Genomic DNA, 20,808 nt, shown 5'->3' on the forward strand with positions numbered 1-20,808 from the left:
CCAGACCTGCTCATTGTAGGTGGAGGTGTTGCGTTGTTGTAGCTGATTCAGATTCCATGTTTTGTTGGAATGATGTCTTATTGCATTAAGCTTTTCATTAAATCAATACAAACATCAATTGTTTGATGTTCAGTTAGACAACCTTTATGTATTTTGTTAAAAACAAGAGTGTTGCTGATGTTAAAAGATCATGATTTTATTGTCTTATTTGTATTTTATTACCATGTTAACTCACTTTTCTATCTTGTCTTGTGGGTTTTCTCTAATCCAGGGTGCAGTCACATGTGTGGCCTTTTCTAGAGCGGGGGATTACTTTTCATCTGGAGGTTCTGATGAACAGGTGAAGGTTTATTCGTCTGATTTTTAAGACTAGATTTCATACTGTTTGGCTAATAGAAAAGGGCATCAGAAACTATACTGAACTAAATTCTAAAATTTTATTGTGGTGTATAAATCAGTATACAACAATTTATGTTTTTACAGGTTTTGGTGTGGAAGAGCAACTTTGACGAATGTATTGAAAGCAGTAATGGTGTCAAATCGCAATGTAAAAGTGCAGCGAGTTCACAGTCTCGGCCAGCCAGTTCAACAGCTCATCTTCATTTTAACTCACAACCGCCTGTCCTCAACAACCAGGTAAGACAAAGAACAGCTTCTCTTCTCATTCACAGTGTTGGTAGGAGAAAGGACATGTAAAGGTATATTCAGCAGTTAAAACGTCCAGCTTGGAATAAAACCCCAGCCTCAGCTGTAAAGTACGTTTTAGCTCCTTCATGTTTGTTTTTATCACTTGGCTGCTGGTTTTTGCCATTTGAAGCCAATTTTAAGCTTGTGTTATATTTAAAGCCACATCATCAGTAGCCTCAGCAGCCAATGATGTGGGGAATAGAGTAGTTTATTGCTTTTCAGCGGAGCATATATTAAAGCAAGGACGGATCCACTGCTCATTGCGCATCCACTCATTGTTTGTGGTGCCTTGAATTAGTCCACTTTGGTGAATGCCATTGTAGGTTTTAAAAGCTAATAGTAGTTACATTTAAAATTCAAATTTACCATGACTTAATTAGTTTTTATCCTTAACACAATGAACACATCAGAAACACTTATTTCACATTTCAGTTTTTATTTCTGAACACTTTGAGCAGGTGTGTAGTTGAGCTTTTAACATTTACTGGTAGGTAACTTTTTAAATGTTAGCACAACTTAATGTCTGTAACTTTATGATGGTCTGTTTGAGGTTAACCACATCTCTCTCTCCTAATCCTGATTTTTTTTCTTTAATTCACAGGTTAAGTTTTCACTATATTCATGTTTTTTTTTATTATTGTGCATAAATGAGCAGAGATAGACTGCAAGTCCGACCGTTTTGTAAGAGTCCTGGACAGGCTGAAATCACTACATTCCACAGCCAGCAACTGCAGGGGGCGCTAATGCAGTAGCTTGAGCACAAAAAACCAACAAAATTAAGGATAATAACAGCACTTAATTAAAATCTGAATCTGACCAACATGAACATAAAGGTCAGCATGAACATTGAAATGGAGCTGGACTAAATTGACCATGTTTATCCTGTAAGGCAAACCAGTGCAATATAAACAAACTGAGTTTAACTTAGTCAAATTGAATACAGCTTTTCATTTATGCCTTAGTTTCATAGAAATCTGCAGGTTCACTGCCAATGTTACTTTATCCCTAAAAAGAAGAATTGAACACAGACTCCAGTTTGTCTGAAAACCTCCCTGATGTCCAAAAGACAAGATAATTTCCCTTATGCTGTTCATGAAGAAAAAATTGCTTTTGAGGCCATGTCATGTGTATCGTAGCTTATGACACCTAAATACCCACTTGGACGCCATGTGATGTCTTCTCTCTTGTTCCTTGCCGCCTCTGCCTTTTGGCTGAAGAGTTTTGAAGGGGTGTGGGGTTCTTTAGTAACAAAAAGGCTACATTATGCTTCTTCTGCCCAGATCTGGTGAAAAAGTGTCATGAAACAGGCATTTGAAGATGATTTGTAATCAGAATTATGTGTACACTGACCTAAAATGGGCTTTGGCAGCCTGAGTGTGAAGCTTTTAATATCTTTGAAACACTTTTTCTTATCTAATATTTTTCGTGGAACTCTTGAGATACTTTTTGTTCTTCTCTATATGGCTGTTTTTTTCGCTCGCTGAGCTGTGAAAGCAAGGCTGTAAATTGATTTTAATAGCTCCTCAGGTTGGTAGTTATTATTACTGATGAGTCTGAAAGATAACAAAATGGCCAGCTGGATCATGTGGAGAAGGTGGAGTCACACAGTGTGTGAAGCATGTTCTTGAGGATTCATGTGTTTGTGTAAAAGAGTTAACCTTTTTTATCTGTGAAATGTTGTTTTCTAAATCCATCTGAAGCATCAGCACTAATGGAAAGGCAGGATTTGCTTCTGCTTTATGACAATAGAACTGACGTTGCTATTTGTTTTGAATTTTTCTTTGTCAGAAGACAAAAAGTAGAAGAAAAACTAATTTAAAACAGCTTCAGTTGTTTTATTGACAGTTTCAGATTTTAAATCTAAAACTGTGAGCTCTTCCCCACAGGTAGAGGCTGTAATTTGTGGTGATAAAACAGGAGGTTAATGATTTATTGTTCCAACATATCAGCACTTGCTTCTAGAAATATTTTGAAGGAACTAAGGCGACAGTAGGGACATTTTGTGGATCTGTTTGCAAAGTAAACACTTTACCGCTGTTAACACAAAACACTTTTGCAGTTAAATCTTTTTACTCAAGTGTGTGATTGTAGTTCTTCAGTAGCTTTGTATCTTGTTCTGCATCTGCATTATCTTAATAGAGAATGCATACATGTCTCTGAATGCTTGTGTTTTACTGTGGTTCTTCTTGTTAGGTCTCACATTGTTTTCATTTGGTTTTGACTGAAATAAGAACCAGATTTTTTGTGGAGTTCTTTGTTTATATGCTGATATGGAGGCATAAACCATTTACTCCCGCAGTTTGTGGTGTTTCATTTGTAATTGGAAGTTGGAAAGTCAGAGAACAACAGCCAACTGGCCAATTTATTATGGCTCCTGCACATATAAAATGTCCATTGTTGCAGAAATGCACTGGTTATGTACACTTTTGATTTTTTTGTTGCATTAAACCAATAGCACAGAATAGAATGGAATACTTTTTTCATGTAAATTTCCATAACAATGAGATTGAAGTTCATCTTTTGACTTGTAAATAAAATAAACTAGAAAAGAAATATCCTTTATTGTCCCAAAATAAAGGATATGGAGAAACTTCTACGCAAAAGCAGCAACGTGACAGGCATTTACAACAAATAGACTCACACAAAGATAAAATTTATAATATATAAAAACAGAATATGGAATAAAAATACTGTACAGTATTTCCTTTAGACCTTTAGACCTTAAACCTAAGAATCATCCAATACAAACAAAAAAAGGCTATGGAATACAAACAAAAATTTCCAGTAAATGAGAATGTATTTACTATAAAAGTAGAGAAGAATGCACACATTTGTACACACTTCCTGCACAATCCCTACTAAAATCATATTTTTAATAGTTATTAATTGAAATAACCACTTTTGTGATTAAAATCTATAATTAAACCTGTTTTTTTATCTTATGTTTTCTACCTGAATATGTTCCATCACACAGTTCTGTTCAGCCTTTAGTTGTGAACAGGTTCCCTTAGAGTTTTAAGGGGAAAGAAAAGAGAGAAATACTTTGTTTATATTCTACATACTTGCTTGCACAATTACCAAGTGCTACAGATTTTACATCTTCCAACTGTGGGCTCAACTTATCTGTGATGAAACTTCTAGATTTAAATTTCAACTTAAGTGGAAAGTTGAGTGCAACATAAGATCCCTATTTATTAACCTGCTTTATGCTTAATTAAAACAGTCTTGAATCAGGACATTGTTTGCTTATCTGTAACCCTAAATGCAACAGAAAGGTGTCTTTCCTCAGAGGGATTTTTGAAACTTTTTCAGGAATCAGAAAATAAGTTCAGTTGATCTTAGGTGCTCATAACTATCTGCGATTACAGAAATATTGATAACTAAAGCTCTAAAGAACGTTTGATGCCAATATGGTCAGGGATTATACTAGAAGAAATGTTAATAAGGCAAAGGATTAAGAAGATAGACTGGATTCTTTAAACTTAAATAGTTTATAAAAGTGACATTTATTTAATCTTTCTTTATGGATTCAGTGACAGCCTCTGGCTGAGTAGTTATAATAATAGGGTGAGCTTAGCCTAGAAGCCAAAAGCTGCCTACATTTATCTTTTATGTATAATTTATTCATTCATAATTTATCATTAATAATACTCCTTTTTCTCGAATATTGCCAGTCATTTCTTGCCTTAGAGGAAGAACAGGAAAAAGACTTTGATGACTGATATGTCGACAAGTTTAAACATAAAGAAGAAATCTAGTATAACAAAGTCATGTTTTATAACTTTTTCTAATAAAACATTGTACAGACTGAAGATGTGTACAAGGGGCTTTTATTTTAACAATGCTGTGTGATCATCAGCTTACAGGAGTATTTCAAACTTAAATTTTGTGAAAAAGCTTTATTTCTTTAACTTTTTTTAATGTAAAAATGTAGAACATGCACATTAAATACAGAAGATTTATTTTAAGTCTTTCAATGAACTTGATTTACATCTTACAGCTAAAAACCCTCCAACATTCACTTTTTCAGAAATAATAAATATTCCCAAAAATAATTTTTAATACAGAACTGTGATCTTTCAGCAGTGTACTGTTCCTTCCTGAACAGTATGACTGTTGGACGTTGCCATGATCTTCATAAAAACATAACTTTGTTTACCAGCATGCATCTGAGCGTAGTACAAGGATGAACCAGACATGTTGAGGTCCACAGTTCTCTAGATATCTTGGCTGCTTTCTTTAGATTTTTCCATGACGTCACACAAGAGAGCATTGTAACATACATCCACAAGTGTCCCTCCAATTAACATTAGTGTTGTGAAATAACCAGTCAGAAACATACAAACAGGTTACTTCATCGTCTAGGCTTTCCAAAAATTGTTTAAAGGAATACCGGTAGTATTTTTGGTGTATGGAAGCTTACTGAATTTCAAGAAAGTAAATAAAAAATAAATTGAACTCTAACTATTTTTGGTAATTTGACAAATTTAAGTCAATTAGTAACTCTAATTGACTTAAAACAAGAAATTTAGTCTGAGTTATTGTTAGGCAGTGAGAGTAATGTCTTTTAATAACTATGTGTACAGTAATTTGTCAAATTTTGTGAGATACTGAATATTATACTAGACCAGTAAAAAACATCTTTAAATCAGAAATGTGGGTTTAGTGAAAGATATGTTTTATACCTGCTTAAAGGTTATTCTCAAATTGTATTTTTAATCTGACAAATGAGCCTCATTGGAACCCATAATTTATTGAACATAACTTCTTATATGACTTATTCATTTATTTTATTTATTTTGTTGGGTTGATACTCTAACTTAATAAAATACATCTGCATTCAATAAGTCATAGGTGTTTTTATTCTACAACTCCAGCGTTATCAGTATAATATAAATAAAATCCCAGATTTAACAGGAGTTGACAAATGACACAGTAAACCTGTAACTTCTAAAAAGAAGCTAATTTCATCTTCTGTTCTCTCTAAATGAAATTCAGAGGGTTTTATGTGCTCATCTGTCACTTTGATTGACGTAACATAGCAGGTTTATGTGTAATTTATGGTCACCTTACCAGAAACACGAAAGTCCATTTGTTGAAAACAACAAACCAGATTCAAAACAAAGTCTGTCCACCTACAGACTGAGAAAACATTTGGCTGATTCTGGTCATCTTTCTCTCCTCGCTACAGCTGCAGCAAATCTTAATTTGCCGCAGCTTTTTTTCATGAGAACATGCATGCATTGATGTGTGCGAGTGCCAACCATTGCTGACAGGCAGATCAGCTCCTTCTGATCACATTGGCTCCAGCCCTCCCTTCCTTTTTTCCTTCCGTCTCCAGCTCCACATCTGGGTCTTTCTCTCACTCACGTGTGCTGACAGACGAGCAGTGCTCTCTGAGCAGGCTTCTCCCCACGGCTCAACACACACACACACACACACACTCATATATAAGAACCACCACAGTGTTCAGCTTTAGGACCTGGAATGGATAGAAGGGAAATTCATCTCCTTAACCCTTATTTTATGTAGGGTTAGGTTATTTTTTCCCTTGAAAGCATTGTGCAGCAGTAAAACAGTACAGATATACTGATCAGTTTGGTGCAGGTTTTTTGTGCCGTGTAGCTTCAAGGTGCAGGCACAGAAAAGGCAGGTGGTATGATTTTGACAGCAGGAGTTGAATGCATTTGGCAGCAGGAGGTAAAGAGAGAGGCAGGAGTTGTGATGAGGGACTGTTGAAGACAGGATAACAGTGAAGGTAAAATAATGGTCTGGTGAAGGGAAGGAGCAACAGTGTTGTTCTGGCAGAGGGGGAGATGACGGTAGAGGTAAGCAGGGGGAGCAGGTAGACAATACAGGAACAAGTCATGCAACACCATAAGGAACCAGAGCTGGCAATGGTTTATACATGTTAAAGGATGGACAGTCAAAGAGAAATTATAACAAATATGGAAGGAAATAACAGAAGGAAGAGTTTAGAGAAACATGGAGAGAGAAATGCGAGATACTCCATCCCTTATTGAATCTTTAACTATCGTTAGTTCCTGAACCACAACCGGCTTAAATAAAGAAAGAGCCTCGCTGACAGTTTTTCATAAAATGTTTGCTCAGCTGTAATTAACTGAGTTGAGCAGCTGGTGAAAATGTTTGTCTTCATTCAGGGGTGATATTATGAAGTGCATTTATACTTACACACACGCCTACCAGCTTTTCCTGTTTGATCAAAAGAGAAATATTGTCCAATAGGAGAAGATGAAAACTGACACTTTCCATAGTCGTTAAACCAAAAACAAACAAACCTTTATTTGGAACTCAAGTAGAATATAAAAATATTCCCCTGGACTTTTAGCATGAATATACAGTTGCACCCTATTTTTTAACTCCTACTGCATATTAGATTTATTATCAAAATATATGAAAAAATGTTCAGGTGTTTGCAATAAACAGATTGGAAAAGAACAAACAGCTGGGCAATAAATTGATTTGATAAATTAATTGAATTTTCTGTTTTTGAAAGTTAAATTTTTGGAAAATCTGGATTTTTTTTTTCCCACCAACAAATTTCTTGGGTTTTCAGAGTGACGTTAACCTACCCGGGAACTACCATTTTGTTTGACAAGCTTGTTTTTAGATCCTATTTATTTCTACCTAGCAACACTATCAAAATTTGGTCAGCTGGTTTTACAGCTGTAACTGCTGTACAATGGCTGGTGGAAAATATGAGTGTTTTGTTGATGTACCATCCAGAAACCACTTTCTGGATTCTTGCTGGTTGTGCAGGAGTCTCCACTTATGCTTTTCAAAGATGTACGGTTGTAAATTGTGGATCTGTTTGCAGTAATTTTCCTTTCTGAGTGTAAATGTTGAGCTAGGGAGTGTGGCCACCAGCAGCTTATTTGAATTCAAAGTGACAAGAGGCCTTAAAACAGCTCATTATGAAATTAGCTCAAAATAGGCAGAACTGACTGGACAAAGATCTCATTATCTAAGAACAAAAATATAATGAATATGTTTTGTATAGCCCGTACACCTGTCCTAACCTTTTCAAGAAAGCATAAAAGCTCACATTTAAGGAAAAGGATTCTCAGTCATGAATAGCTGCCACTGAAGAGTCAGGTGGTCAGAAACCCTTGATGGACCGCAAAAAACCTACAGGAAGATTTGGTGGCAGCTAACACTGTAGTTACAGTTTTCACAGTGAAGCACATACTGAATGCTGAAGAGCTCTGTGTTTGACCTAAAAGCACATAAAAAGTCAACTTCAATTTGTGCACAACTATATAAATAAACCCAAGAGGTGTATTTATATCATTTTGAGGGATTCTGTGCTGTGAAGCTATTAATTAACTCTGGAACTTTGTGAGCCTTTGGATCAGTGGCAGGTCTTGAGGAGCCAGATTGGAGTGTACTCTGAAAAGAACGCCATGCCTCAGTGATGCTCTGGGGCTGCTTTGCTCTGTTAGTCACTGGAGACGTGTTGAGGGCAAGATGTGTTCAATTTACTGTCAGGAGAAATGCGATGCTGTCTTTGAGGAAGCTGAATCTCGGGAGCCATTCAAGCCTTCAAACAGGGCAGTGACAACAAGCATATCTCAAAGTCCATGTAGACTTGATTTCAGAAGACAACCCGACACTAGAGATGTCACCATGGTCACCTGACTTAAACGCAAATAAAAATGTCAGGTAGTATTTGGAAAAAGAGGCGGTTATAGCACCAAACCCAAGAATATTAATATGGAGTGGAGTACAAAGACTCCTCAGGATCACGGCCAAAAGCTGGTGTCTAACTCTGAGTCATGCAGGATGTTGTTCTGTATCTTTTAATTCAAGAATTTTAAAAATTGTAATGGTTTCTCTTGAAAAGGTGATCACATTTAAGTAAAAATGTGGAGTTGATGAGGTATTACCTATTTTGATGAATAGCATTTTTTTATCCAAATATTTTATTTTAATTACTTCCTAATAAACGTATAGGAAGTACTTGTATACTTCCTATATATATATATATATATATACAGTACAGACCAAAAGTTTGGACACACTTTCTCATTGAATTCAATGAGTATATACGTGTATATATACAGTATATATATATATATATATATAGGAAGTATATACATATACTTAGTACTAGTTAGTACTAATACTAACTACTAACTAGTATTAGTTCTCCAACTGAAAACTAATACTACTACTGAATTAAATTTATCGAGAACATCCAGAAAGTGTGGTTCAGATTTAAATCATTACATAAATTGATTCACCCTCAAAACTTATCTGGAAAAATAATCACTAACAGCATTATCATTTAAAGAGGCGATAGAAAATGTTAAATCTAAATCTAAAAATATTTAGAAGTGTAAAGGTTTATAATGTAGTGTTTGCATGAACTGCTTTGAAAGTCACACAGTTTGTTGGCTCGAAAACTAATCTGTCATCAGTGTGAAGACACAGATCGTTATCTACTGCATGTTAGATATTAAGTGCTCAAGGTATCTTGAAGTCCCACATCAAATCTGCGATATAGCTTTTGGATATAGGTTATATTTATGTGGTTGATTGTTAATGAAGGTGAAGGATGCAAACAGAAGCACTGTAATATTTTATAAAAAAAAAGAGTAAATTGGCTTCAGGCGGTATTATTGTCCTTTTGAGACAGAAAGAGATGGTGGAAGCAGCTGCTGTTGCAGACAGCGAAGGTTTCGTTTTTACACTTGGAACGAACAGTTAAGTAATCTACTCTGTGTGAACATGTCTGTGATGACTGGTTTTCTATGGGGTAGCGACGACTGACTGTGTCAGGGTTTAATTTAGGTCTAAGGAAATGTTCCTTGGGTTTTCCACTTCAAGTGATTCATTAGAAGAGTATTTACTGTTTGCCTGTAAACAGTAAATACTCTGTATTTACTGTTTACAGTAAATACAGTAAATAGAACTATATAGAATATAGTTCTATTTCCCTAGAACTATATTTCCCTATAGTTCTAGGGAAATATAAGTTTCCCTAGAACTTATATTAGTCAATTTGATTTAACATATCAAACTGGCTGAGTTTGGCTTGAATATGTTCAAATAAAATTAAATCACCCGTCGCTAGAAACAATTTTCCTGACAACATATTTTATTGTTTGAACTAATCCTTCATAGGAAAGTAAAATGTCTTGTTTTTTTCCCTAACCGAAGCATTTTTAAGGATTTTATATTAGACTTAAAATTACTATTTATCTTAATGACATGTGTTTTGCAAAATAAAAGTATAATTAAAAATAATTATTACTCACTTGATGTTTCTTCTGCATTGCATCATTGATTTTGAAAGCAACTTTTATAGCCTCTTCTTTCTTTGTTTATGTGATGAATTCTGTTAGCTTATTAGATTTGTTTTATTAGCTATGAAGATGTTGCTTCAAATGGTAGCAGACTAACAAAAGATTCTTGTCTGATCTCATCAGCTATGCTGATTGTGTGACTGTCGTTTTCAGATATTAATGACATGACATTGAGTTTTTATTGTTTTTGAGAATTTTAAAGAGTCAGCTCCCTGAAACAGATAACATGCTATTTCAAGAAATGCCTCCCCACTTTTCCTCTGGCAATGGGTATTTTTTCCTGCTCGTGATGAGTCGAAAGACGGCTGGCGGTTCTGTTCATCTGGCTTCATTTAGAAGAAGCACAGTTTGATGTCGTGTTCCACTGAGCAAGAATAGGTTTCCTGCTGTGTGGGGATGAGTAACACAATTGTTGTCTCCCTTGCTTATATGCATGAGTGATACCCCAGCAGACAGACACCCACAGAAACAGAGACATATGAAGGAACATATAGATATAGTTAAGGTTACATAAACAAGTAGAATTGTGACTGCTCATGTGTTAATGCATCACTGAATCAATCACAACATAGGAAGACTGACTCTGTGTGTGCATATGCTGAAGCAATAGTCAGCAACTTCTAACTTTGGCCTCTATTGGTAGTTTTCCATAATTTTATTCATTTTTTAATAATTTGCTTCATTCCTGACCATTTTCTATTCAGTGATAGTGCATTTCATTTAAATTGTTTTACATCTTAAGTGTTAAAACATTAGTACACAATTAAGAGCAGAACACAATGAAGCCAGGCAAAATTTCTACATGAACAAAAGGGTTGTGACAATTCTGACTGGGTTTTTCACCACTCTGTCTGGTTCATTTAAACTGGTTGACATATGCCTGCTTTAGGTATTTTCTTTTAGAAAAAATGATTGAACTCTGAGCTTTTGGAAGACTATTAGGAATCAGTTTTATTGTGGGATGGGAAAATGATCCTTTTTGTAGCACCGACTTTCAGCCATCTGACCCAAACTGATGTCTTCACATGAGAAGACATTAGTTGAGATTTTCTGGAGTAAACCTAACGCTGCCAAAAAAAGCTGGAAAACATTTTTCACTGTTCACAGTGAAGAGAGTTTGAATATCAACATGGATAGAGGGAAGCCAATAAAGAAATAAAGGATTCTTAAAATTACACACATTCAAACATGATGGAAACTGTCTTCTGTATTAAAGTCTGTTAGATCACATTAACACAGAAAGCTTCATAGGACCAGGGTGACCTTTGAACCTAATACAAATCAGTAAATTTGTCATTATTTATTTTTTGGCACTGTTGTATTTAACTATACAGTGGTTAAAAGTTTTCCACTGTAAAAGTTTTATCTCCAAAATGCTTGTGACCAATAGAAGTTGAAAGCTCAAAAGGATCAAAAAAATTCTCTGTAATCTGTTCAGCCTTTCTGTTTTCTGAGGCTCTAAAAGTAAAATGTTTTTTTTTTAATTTAATCTGAATTAATTGGTTGCATGTATCAGTAACGCATGTACCTTTTTAGTTTCCTATATATTAGCCTGTTGCACATTTTGTTCTTCTTCTGACTTAATTTTAAAATTGAATTAAGTCAGAAGAAGTTTTATATTAGTTTTTTATACTAAAAAAAAGGTTTTTTTATACTAAAAAACTAATATAAATGGTTAACTTAGTTTCTTATTGTTAATGTTTAGAGTAATTACCCGGCATTGGTAGCACAAATAGATCTTTTAGTTGTTGTGGATTCACTGACTGATAAGTCAAATTTTTGCTGTCGGAGTCAATTCCTGTCACCAGCTGACTGTGTGTTAAATTCCCTGTTTATAGTTTTCCTGTCATGATGAAATCCAGTAAGAGTTACTGTCCAACTTCTCTCCTGTTGCTTTCTTTCCAGACCTTCGAAAGAGCCGAGCACCTTAACAGACCAAACACTCAAACTACGGCTCGCACTCTTAGTTTCGGCCATAGTGACGGCCACAGTCGAGGGACTCACTCCCATGCCCACAGAGACGCCGCCACCAGGTCACCCTCCACCCAGCAGACTCAGGGTTCACAACTACCTGCACACCAGGATAAAGGCCTGTCTGATGTTTTGGATGGAAGGGTTCCCTCCAGTTTAGCCAACACCCTGGAGCACATCATAGGTCAACTGGACGTTCTCACTCAGGTAAGCAGAAGATGTGCTGATCTGTACTGACAAACATGTGGTTGTGCCTCACACCAACTCGCCTAAAAAGAAAAATATTTTAAAAAAACTCTGCTTAGAGACTGATCAGCAACTCTGACAGATAAGGTTTTATTTCTTAAACTTATAGCAACATTTCAGTTTTATTAGCAACCACTATATCTATAGTAAGATATAAAGGGAAGCATCACTGGTTAAATTACATGTAGTATAGCTGCCTTTAGGAAAACTAATCAAGGAAAAAAGAAAACAGAAATATACATTTCTACTTTTACTTTTTGCTCCACCTCAAGCTGGCATCTCTTAAGGTCTCTGTAATCGTCGCTTTATAATAGTCCCATAATTGCTAACTCACCTCACTTCACACAGAAATCTTTTTGTTTTTTCTGCACTGACTCACTGTGCCAGTGTGTCTAGTTAGCCTCCACTCTCAGTGTGAGCGTCTGGTGAAGGCAAGGCACAGTGTGAAGCCTGAGCCTACAGCACTAAAAATAGATTATCGAACAAAACAGAAAAGGACAGCAACCACTTTAAGCCCTAAAAGCTCTGCTTCTTATCAATTTGTGTTTTTTTAAGCACCACACAGTTTTTTTGTTACACCCATAAGTGGTTTTTAGTGATGCACGATCACTAAAAACGACAAATAAGAGATGGAAGACATTTTAGACTCTTGTTCCAAACATCGAAGGACACGACAGATTTCAGATTTTTGTCAACAGAATTTTAAAAAATAATAGTTGGAGCTGGTTTACCAGATTAATGGTAATAAACCTCAGCTCTTGCTTTGGCCTCACACCTCTTTGCATGTCCTGATTTTGATTTAATTTTTTCCTGCAGGTTTTTATTACTTTGCACTTCATGGTTAAATAATAATAGTTACCTACTGACAAGGGACAAGCCACCCACCAAGGTCTTCTTAAATTCTTAAATATCTTTTATTTATATCACTCACCAGTGACTTTTCTTTTTCTAGACAGTGAGTCCACTGTATGTGGAGATTTTCCATTGTAGGTCTTGGATTTAATTTAGTTGTGCCCTAAATGTGTGTGGTTGTTGATATTTATCAAAGTAAGCCAATTTATGATGATTTTATCCACTTGGGTCTTTTTTCACAAACTTCTGGAACTACCTTATTTTTGGTTTTTAAAGGAATATTATGTATTTTCCAGTCACATAGTGCCATTTTAAAAAAATGCTGTATGAAACATTGCTTAAAAGTGATTTGACTATGTAATTTGATGCCTTAAAATGCCTTCTGTCTCTTTAAGAAGCTCATCCTCTTTCCAACACTTTGCTTTCACCACTTCATCACAACAATGTTTCTTATTACGCCGTTGAGAACCTGTCTTAGAAACATTGAACTGGGCTGCCCAGGACTGTCTATTGCTTGAAAAATCAGTTACCTTAACGAGAAATATTATAATGTTTTGATGTCACAAGATCTTGTACAATAGTTACACCTCTACTGTATACTTAGTAAAAGGTAAGTTAATTAATCTGTGGGTAAAGGCATCAGACCCTCATGTCTGAGAAACACCACAATAATTTAATAAATATATTTAAGTTGTTTAAATTTAAAGAAAGGTCAGTATAAGTTGTTACAAATAATTCATGATTCCGTTTTAAATAATGCATATAGGTCTTAGATTCAACTCTTAACTGTGTTAAAATGGACTTAAGCAGGATTTAGCAAACAGGTAATGAAGGAGGAAGTGATCTGTAATTGAAAATCGACAAAAATCACGATGTGGTAAACTTTCTGAATAACAAAGCCTTAAATTTAACTCGCTGAAACTTTTAGATACTTCCATATGCTTATCTTGACTTTGTAAACCTTTCTCTGACTCAGGAAATACAGATACAGTTTTCAACAAACTGGCACTTTTCTATTATAATGTTTTTTTTTCTAAATGCCAAGCAGTTGTTGAAGTCCTAGTCTAATTTAGTCATGTTCAAGCAATGTTTTGAAATGAAACCTTGATAATTAGGTTTCAGTGGAGTTTGCAAAGAGAAATTAACAATAAAGTTTTTCTCCTGCTTCATAAACATCACAAACTTCGTTGAGTTGATTAGCTGTGATCTCCCAGACGGTGACATACAGTACAGACCAAAAGTTTGGACACAACTGTGTGTCCAAACTTTTGGACACACAGTTGTCCAAAAGTAAGAGTGAACTGGCTGCTGCAGATCCAAGTTTGTTGCTCTCATGTGACCTCCTCTATGCATTTTGCTCAGATATACAGTACAGACCAAAGGTTTGGACACAACAAAGACCAAACCTTTGTTGTGTCCAAAGGTTTGGTTTGGACACAACTGTGTCCAAACAACTTGGACACAGTTGTTTGGACACAACTGTGTGTCCAAACTTTTGGTCTGTATTCAGTACAGACCAAAAGTTTGGACACACCTTCTCATTGAATGCAATTAGAAAGTGTGTCCAAACTTTTGGTCTGTACTGTATATCTGAGCAAAATGCATAGAGGAGGTCACATGAGAGCAACAAACTTGGATCTGCAGCAGCCAGTTCACTCTTATGAATTAGTATGGAAAAACCAGACTCATTAGATCAGCAAAATTGCCCACTTGCCTCAAAGTTTTGTTATTTTTAACAACTTCTCTAAACTATTTCCACCTACCAGACTTGTTGACACACTCATATGGGGAATCTATGTTGCTGTGTTGTTGATATTAAGCAGCCATCAGGAGTTGAAATTTAGTCTGGTAATCTTAAAAAAAAAATTTTTAAAAATAGATTAGGACCCAAATTTGTTACCAAGTAATTACATCATTGATAAACCTGCATAACTATGTTTTTTCTTTTTTTTTTTCATCATGTCATTTTTGGTTTGTTGATGGTTGATGGTCCTAATAGTCTTATTTATTTGGACATAGATGTGCATCTTTTGCTAGTAAACTAACATTTCATAAAAAGGTGAGACACATGATGACTTCTTTTTCTTCAACACTGAGCTCCAGGCCAAAACTTCCTAGATCATTAAGAGCCTTCCTTTTTTCTTTGGTTGACCAGAAACAAAGTTTTTATATTTGTTTCTCAGTTTTGTTCTCTTGAGCTCTTTATTTTTTATCTCTTCGTTTTGACGTATAATGTTCTCATCTTGCCACATCTAGATGAAAGGGTTGCTCTCTCCTCATGTATCACCATTACCAGATTTTTTTACTCTGACTTTCAGACTATTGTAACTTTCGCCATCCCAAAGTTATGCGACTTTCTAACAGAGGGCAGTAATGCTGAGGGCAACAGCTCACTCTATTTTTAGGAGCATAAAGATTTGGTTTCCACTCCAGATGAAAACCATAGGGCTGTATATTGTTGCTGGTGCCTCGGGGACACGTGCAGATGCAGAGTCGCAGACACAGACACCAATCCCTGGCTGTGTTGGGGAACGGGGAGCTGCTGCAGGTCGGGGAGATGAACAAGCTTCTATTGATCCTGAAAATGGAGACAGGCAGAGTGAAAGAAAGTAAAAAAAAAGGGTGAAATAACAGGAGATGTTATCTTTTTGAACAAACCGAATGAAAACATCTCTCGCCCACTCAAAGTTGAACCCATTGCTCTGTTGTGGTAATGATGCATTGTTTGATCATATTTTGGTTTCAACAACATTTTCTGAGATCTTATTACATGTTAATTCCATCTAGGGCTGCACAATGTATCAACTTTTTATCACTGCTGTGATTTGCAATACTGTAATTACAAAGGAATGCAAAGATGCAATATTTAAAGTATTGATTTCTATGTAAGCCTGTGATATAGACAATCAGTATCTCAATAATGTATTTGTTATTTAATGCAACTTAGTTTTAAATTTCAGTAATGTTTCTGTTTTGAAAGTTACTTTTTCAGCTAAATATAGAAACTGAAAATGCCACTATAAAGTCCTCTTAGAGATTACTGGAAGGTACACAAGACTAAATTGTTTGTACATTTTTACCCAGATAATCTATAACGTATTTATTAAAACCAATGGATTTCTTGCACCAGCTTGATGGGGCACTTTTAATTACTATTTCCAGCTACAATTATAAACCATCAGCGAGTGTTGCTGTTTTCTCTTTTAAAGAGATTAAAATATTTCAAATCTTAACCTAATCTTGTTTATGTAATTTATAAAAACAGATTTGAGGCTATAGAAATGGGACATTTCATGGTGATGAACTCTTCTTCTGCACTGTTATTTTTGACAGAAATTTAGAATACAGAGGCCAGATCACACATTCACTGAAAGACATGTCTCAAGTTACATAATGACATATTAATGCCCTCTGGGTGTGGAAACAAAACCAATTCCTGACTAATTTTATGAAACCAGTTGGGAACCCGCTCTAACATCTGCTACTGGAATTGGTTTAGTGGAAAACCCCTGTATATATATTTTTTTCCTGAAACCTACCTATAAATGAGTGCAATCATTATGGAAACCTGGTGCGACATCTCTAAAGAACAGAGAAACAAAATGACGCAAATTAAATAGCATGGGATTTGATGCAAAGCCATTAACGTTGTGAAAAGGCGAGGATTAGTACACTACGCCGTGGCTAAATATTTAGTCATGAAACAAGAGTTTTGTTGTTGTGTTTCTCCCCACTCGGCTGCTTGGTAATTGCATAGGAAGTGACTCATCTTTGCCGCTTTCCAGAAATGAGGAATGTCTAAATTACTCTCGCTGGCGCAGGAAATAACATATTGAAGATTTTCAGGTCAAGACATGCTGACATACTTGGATGTTTCTGTTGCCCCAAACCTGAACATCTTCATTTGTCTGGTTAAATTTACCACTGTGTTCACCAAAAGGCAACATTAGCTCAGAAAATAAGTTACTGTAGGTCAAAAATGGAAAAGGGATGATTGACACTTGTTTCTTACAGAGAGTTAAGCTAACTGTATCACCTTTTTGCTACGTTTTTATTAAATCTACACTCTAGCCAGTTTGTGTGATACACCAGTTCATTTGGCTGTTACCAGAAATAGTTCAGCCAAACAAATGACAGCATCTCAGGTTGATGGTGAAGATGGTTTACTGAAATACAGTGGACAAAAATGTCTTGTTGAGTTTAGAGAACAATAGAGTGACTTGTTTGAGATGATACCAAGGCAACAGATCTCAAATGACCTCTTCTTACAACTCAAGTATGCCGAATCCTCTCATAATGCACAACATTCAAACTGTAGTGTCTGAACTTTGCATAAACTAAACAAAAGCATCCATCTGTAGTCAGACTGAATTGACATGACGCCAAGACACGATCTCAGACAACTCTCCAGCAACTGGAGATTTGTCTGCATATCATAAAATCATGTTCTGATTATATTAATTTGTACTGAGGAGCATCCCTCCCCTACGACTCTCCCAATCAGCTCCTCCAGACTAGCGACAACAGCAAGTAGCAAACACCTGATGGAACGATGCATTTGCTTAGATTATCATATGAACTATTACTCTTAGAGACAGAGGGCCAATTTCAAGGCATCAAATTGTGACGTCAAATTTTTTTTAAGTTATGTTTGATATGTACAGCATTTTTATAACAACTGAAGGTAAGACAGCTATTTAATTGAGCTACAAAATGGCATTACGTGCCTGGAAAATACATAATACTGCCACTTTGTGGCTTTTAAAAACTGAAAAATATAAGTAAATGTTGAAAAGACTTAAAACCAGGACTCTGTTCCACTAGATACTGTCTTCTCTGGAAATAGGTCCTGGTGGCTCCTTTGATAAACAGGTTCAGATAGCCCTGTGCTGAAATACAGAAGCACAAACACACAACAAATGCTGTCAGTGTTGGATGATGCTCAGAGGAAAAGTATGTTTTACTGTGATCTCACTACCCACACATGCCGGCCCTGGATCGGAAAGCGACTTTCTTGTGTCGTCTGTGTGCAAAACAAGACGAGCTGCATTCCGACAACAGAGACTCTTGCATTGCCATCTCAAGCAGCAGATTAAAAAAAACAAAAACAAAAAAACAGCTGGATCATCTAGCAGGCAGAATCTCTGTGTCGAACATGTGTCTGCATTACCATTATAAGGTCAGTACCCTCACTCTGATTCTGTGTGGCCGCTCTCTAACATCCATCTGTACCCTCTCTGGTCCCCGTCTTTCTCCACCCAGACGGTTTCGATCCTCGAGCAGCGGCTGACACTGACGGAGGACAAGCTCAAGGAGTGTTTGGAGAACCAGATGGAGATTGGACTGCATCTCCAAAATCGAGACGAAGGAAGAAGGTGGCCAAATCAACACTGTTGATGATTAAAAAAAAAAAAAAAAGACTTAAGCGAATGCTGCAAAGGCAGCGTAAAAAAATGCCAGCATACAATTGCAGTCAAACAAGCTGCATAACCAAACAAATGCTTTCTGAGCTTTCCTGCTGATGCACAGGTTACTTCACACACAGATATCAGAGGTGAAAGAGTTGAATATTAGAGAAGTTCCCCTACAGCAGTGCTGAGTGTGCAGGCTGTTTTCTGCTGACAAAGGCCTTATCCCCTTCTATACGTGCATATAATGTGTGTGTGTGTGTGTGTGTGCAGAACGACTGCCTGTAGTCAACCTTTATGATTCTCTTTAGCGTTTGCATTTCAATTTGCCAAGCGAAGACTGAGATTAAATGCTCAAACTTCAGTTGCAACATGCATGCGTAGAAAGAATTATTTCAACTTAGTAAATAATTAAACGTAGCAACAATTAAAGAGACAATGCAGTGCCTTTCATTTGTCTGATAATGGTTTAGATTTTCCTTACCGTAGTAAAGAAAAAAAAACAAACCAACAATTACAAGATATTAGAGGCCTTGATGTATTTTTGGGAAGCTCCTTTAAACTTTTGTTTACATTTTAATTTTCTTAGTTTTGGGCTTAAGCATTACAGGGTCTGGAAAAATCCTGGCGAAATTAAAGAATTTGTTTATTTTCTGTTGAGAATTGTTGACGGCCAGAAATTTTTTTAAATTGCTTTATAGTTTTTCTTCAGAAAATCTAATTTTATTTTATTTTTGGTCTTTCTGTGCCTCAACCATTTATTCTCTGAAGTAATTGTTTTTGTTTCCTCTCTCTTAATAAATGTTTTACATTCTCAACCTTAATTAGGAGATACTGGGTCTTATTTCGTAACAGTGAGGGCTGTTTGTGTGCTGAGTCAAAGAAAATGTGTCTTCTGAACCAGATTAATGAAGTCATGGGTTACTTTTTACTGCTGCGGTCCTCTGAGCTGCAACAGTTACCGGACGGAGGTTGACTTTCCTGCTTTAATTGTCCCTAGAAGAGATGTTAAGCTCATGAGCTGTGAGCTGTGTCATCAGGTGATCCTAGCGAGTAATTTCCAACCCTTGCTTTGCCAGAATCTGTCGAATTATATTTTGCAAAGAACAAAAAGACACTACAGGTGTGTTTGAATCCAAAAATCCATATGTTTTAGACCCAGAGCAGTAATTTCATTAGTAGAAGCTTCAAATGAGCCAAAGCTACAGTTTTGGTCACAAAGTAAAAGTGTTGTCTGAGTTGAGCTTGAACAATCCATCTTATTTTCATTTATTTCTTATTTTTTCAAGAGGTAATAATGTGCAGTTGGTTGGTGAGTCAGGATGAGTGGAAGGGAGGCGGGTGGGGGTATCAGATGTGAGAGAACGACATGAAGAAAATATTAACAACTGTTCCTTTAAGACTCGACGCTGCCTCTGCCCTGATGGAAAAAGAAGAAAATAAAACCGGAATTCTGGAGCTGTGCTGCCGGGCCCACTCTCTTCCTTCCTGTCTGGGGCCCGCGGACTCACACACACACACACACACACACACACAAAATGCTCTCCAGCCAGAGAAAACAGCTCCCTTTGCTATGGGCCTCAACCAGACAGCCTGCCAGGAGCTCCGGCTGAAGGGGGCTGAAAGAGAAAGCTCAATAACGGGGGTGTGCGTGTGTGTGTGTGTGTTTGAGTTCTCTCATATGGATGCCTCTACGAGGACCAGGATTCAGTTTAGTTCATGAGAGAGAGAATATGGGTTAAATGAGAAACGTCTTTCAAAGATTTTAGATTTTGGGACAAACTTTTCTGATTTCTACTCCTAAAATTTTAGTTGATATTAGTTTTATCGGCTGACACAGTTCTACTTAAGCCCCCAATAATTTGCGTGAGTTTCTAAGTATTGATTCTTGTTCATTTTAAGCTGTAATGTCATACATTTTTCCATAATTAAAGCCAGATTGTCGCTCATTAACATCAACTCTGTGTCTTATTCATCTACCAACACGCTTCCTTCTAAGATTTTAAATCATATTTCTTAGTTTTGTGCTAGTGCTATAAAGAAATTGGGATAATATTTAGTTTTTTAGTATTTATGTCTCCACAAGATGCATTGTGTCATGTATCTTTCTCACAAGTACCAATGTAGCGGCTTAGTTGTGTCTGTGGGTGAGAGGAAAAAAAATTGTGGGGAAGGCTGCTGCTTTATGTAGCCCATGTGTGGCCACATGCGGGCGTGTGTGTGTGTGTGTGTGTGTGTCGGTGGGTGTGTGTGTGTGTAGGAGGGGGTTGGTTATCCTATGAGGAGAACATCTGGATATATTTTCACTGGTGTGC

The 20,808-nt window shown here is 36.3% G+C and overlaps 1 protein-coding gene across 1 annotated transcript in view; it reads left to right on the plus strand.

The window, feature by feature from the left end:
- The window catches only part of poc1a (POC1 centriolar protein A), a 31,611-nt gene extending 11,165 nt beyond the window's left edge, over positions 1 to 20,446 (plus strand). Inside the window, 4 exon segments of the mRNA XM_032550548.1 lie at positions 272 to 340; positions 484 to 636; positions 11,922 to 12,194; positions 18,348 to 20,446. Of these exon segments, the coding sequence (XP_032406439.1) occupies positions 272 to 340; positions 484 to 636; positions 11,922 to 12,194; positions 18,348 to 18,482 (630 nt within the window). The 3' untranslated portion in view covers positions 18,483 to 20,446.
- The last annotated feature ends 362 nt before the right edge of the window (positions 20,447 to 20,808 follow it).

This window comes from Xiphophorus hellerii, chromosome 20 (assembly GCF_003331165.1).
Source record: "Xiphophorus hellerii strain 12219 chromosome 20, Xiphophorus_hellerii-4.1, whole genome shotgun sequence".
Classification (NCBI taxonomy): domain Eukaryota; kingdom Metazoa; phylum Chordata; class Actinopteri; order Cyprinodontiformes; family Poeciliidae; genus Xiphophorus; species Xiphophorus hellerii.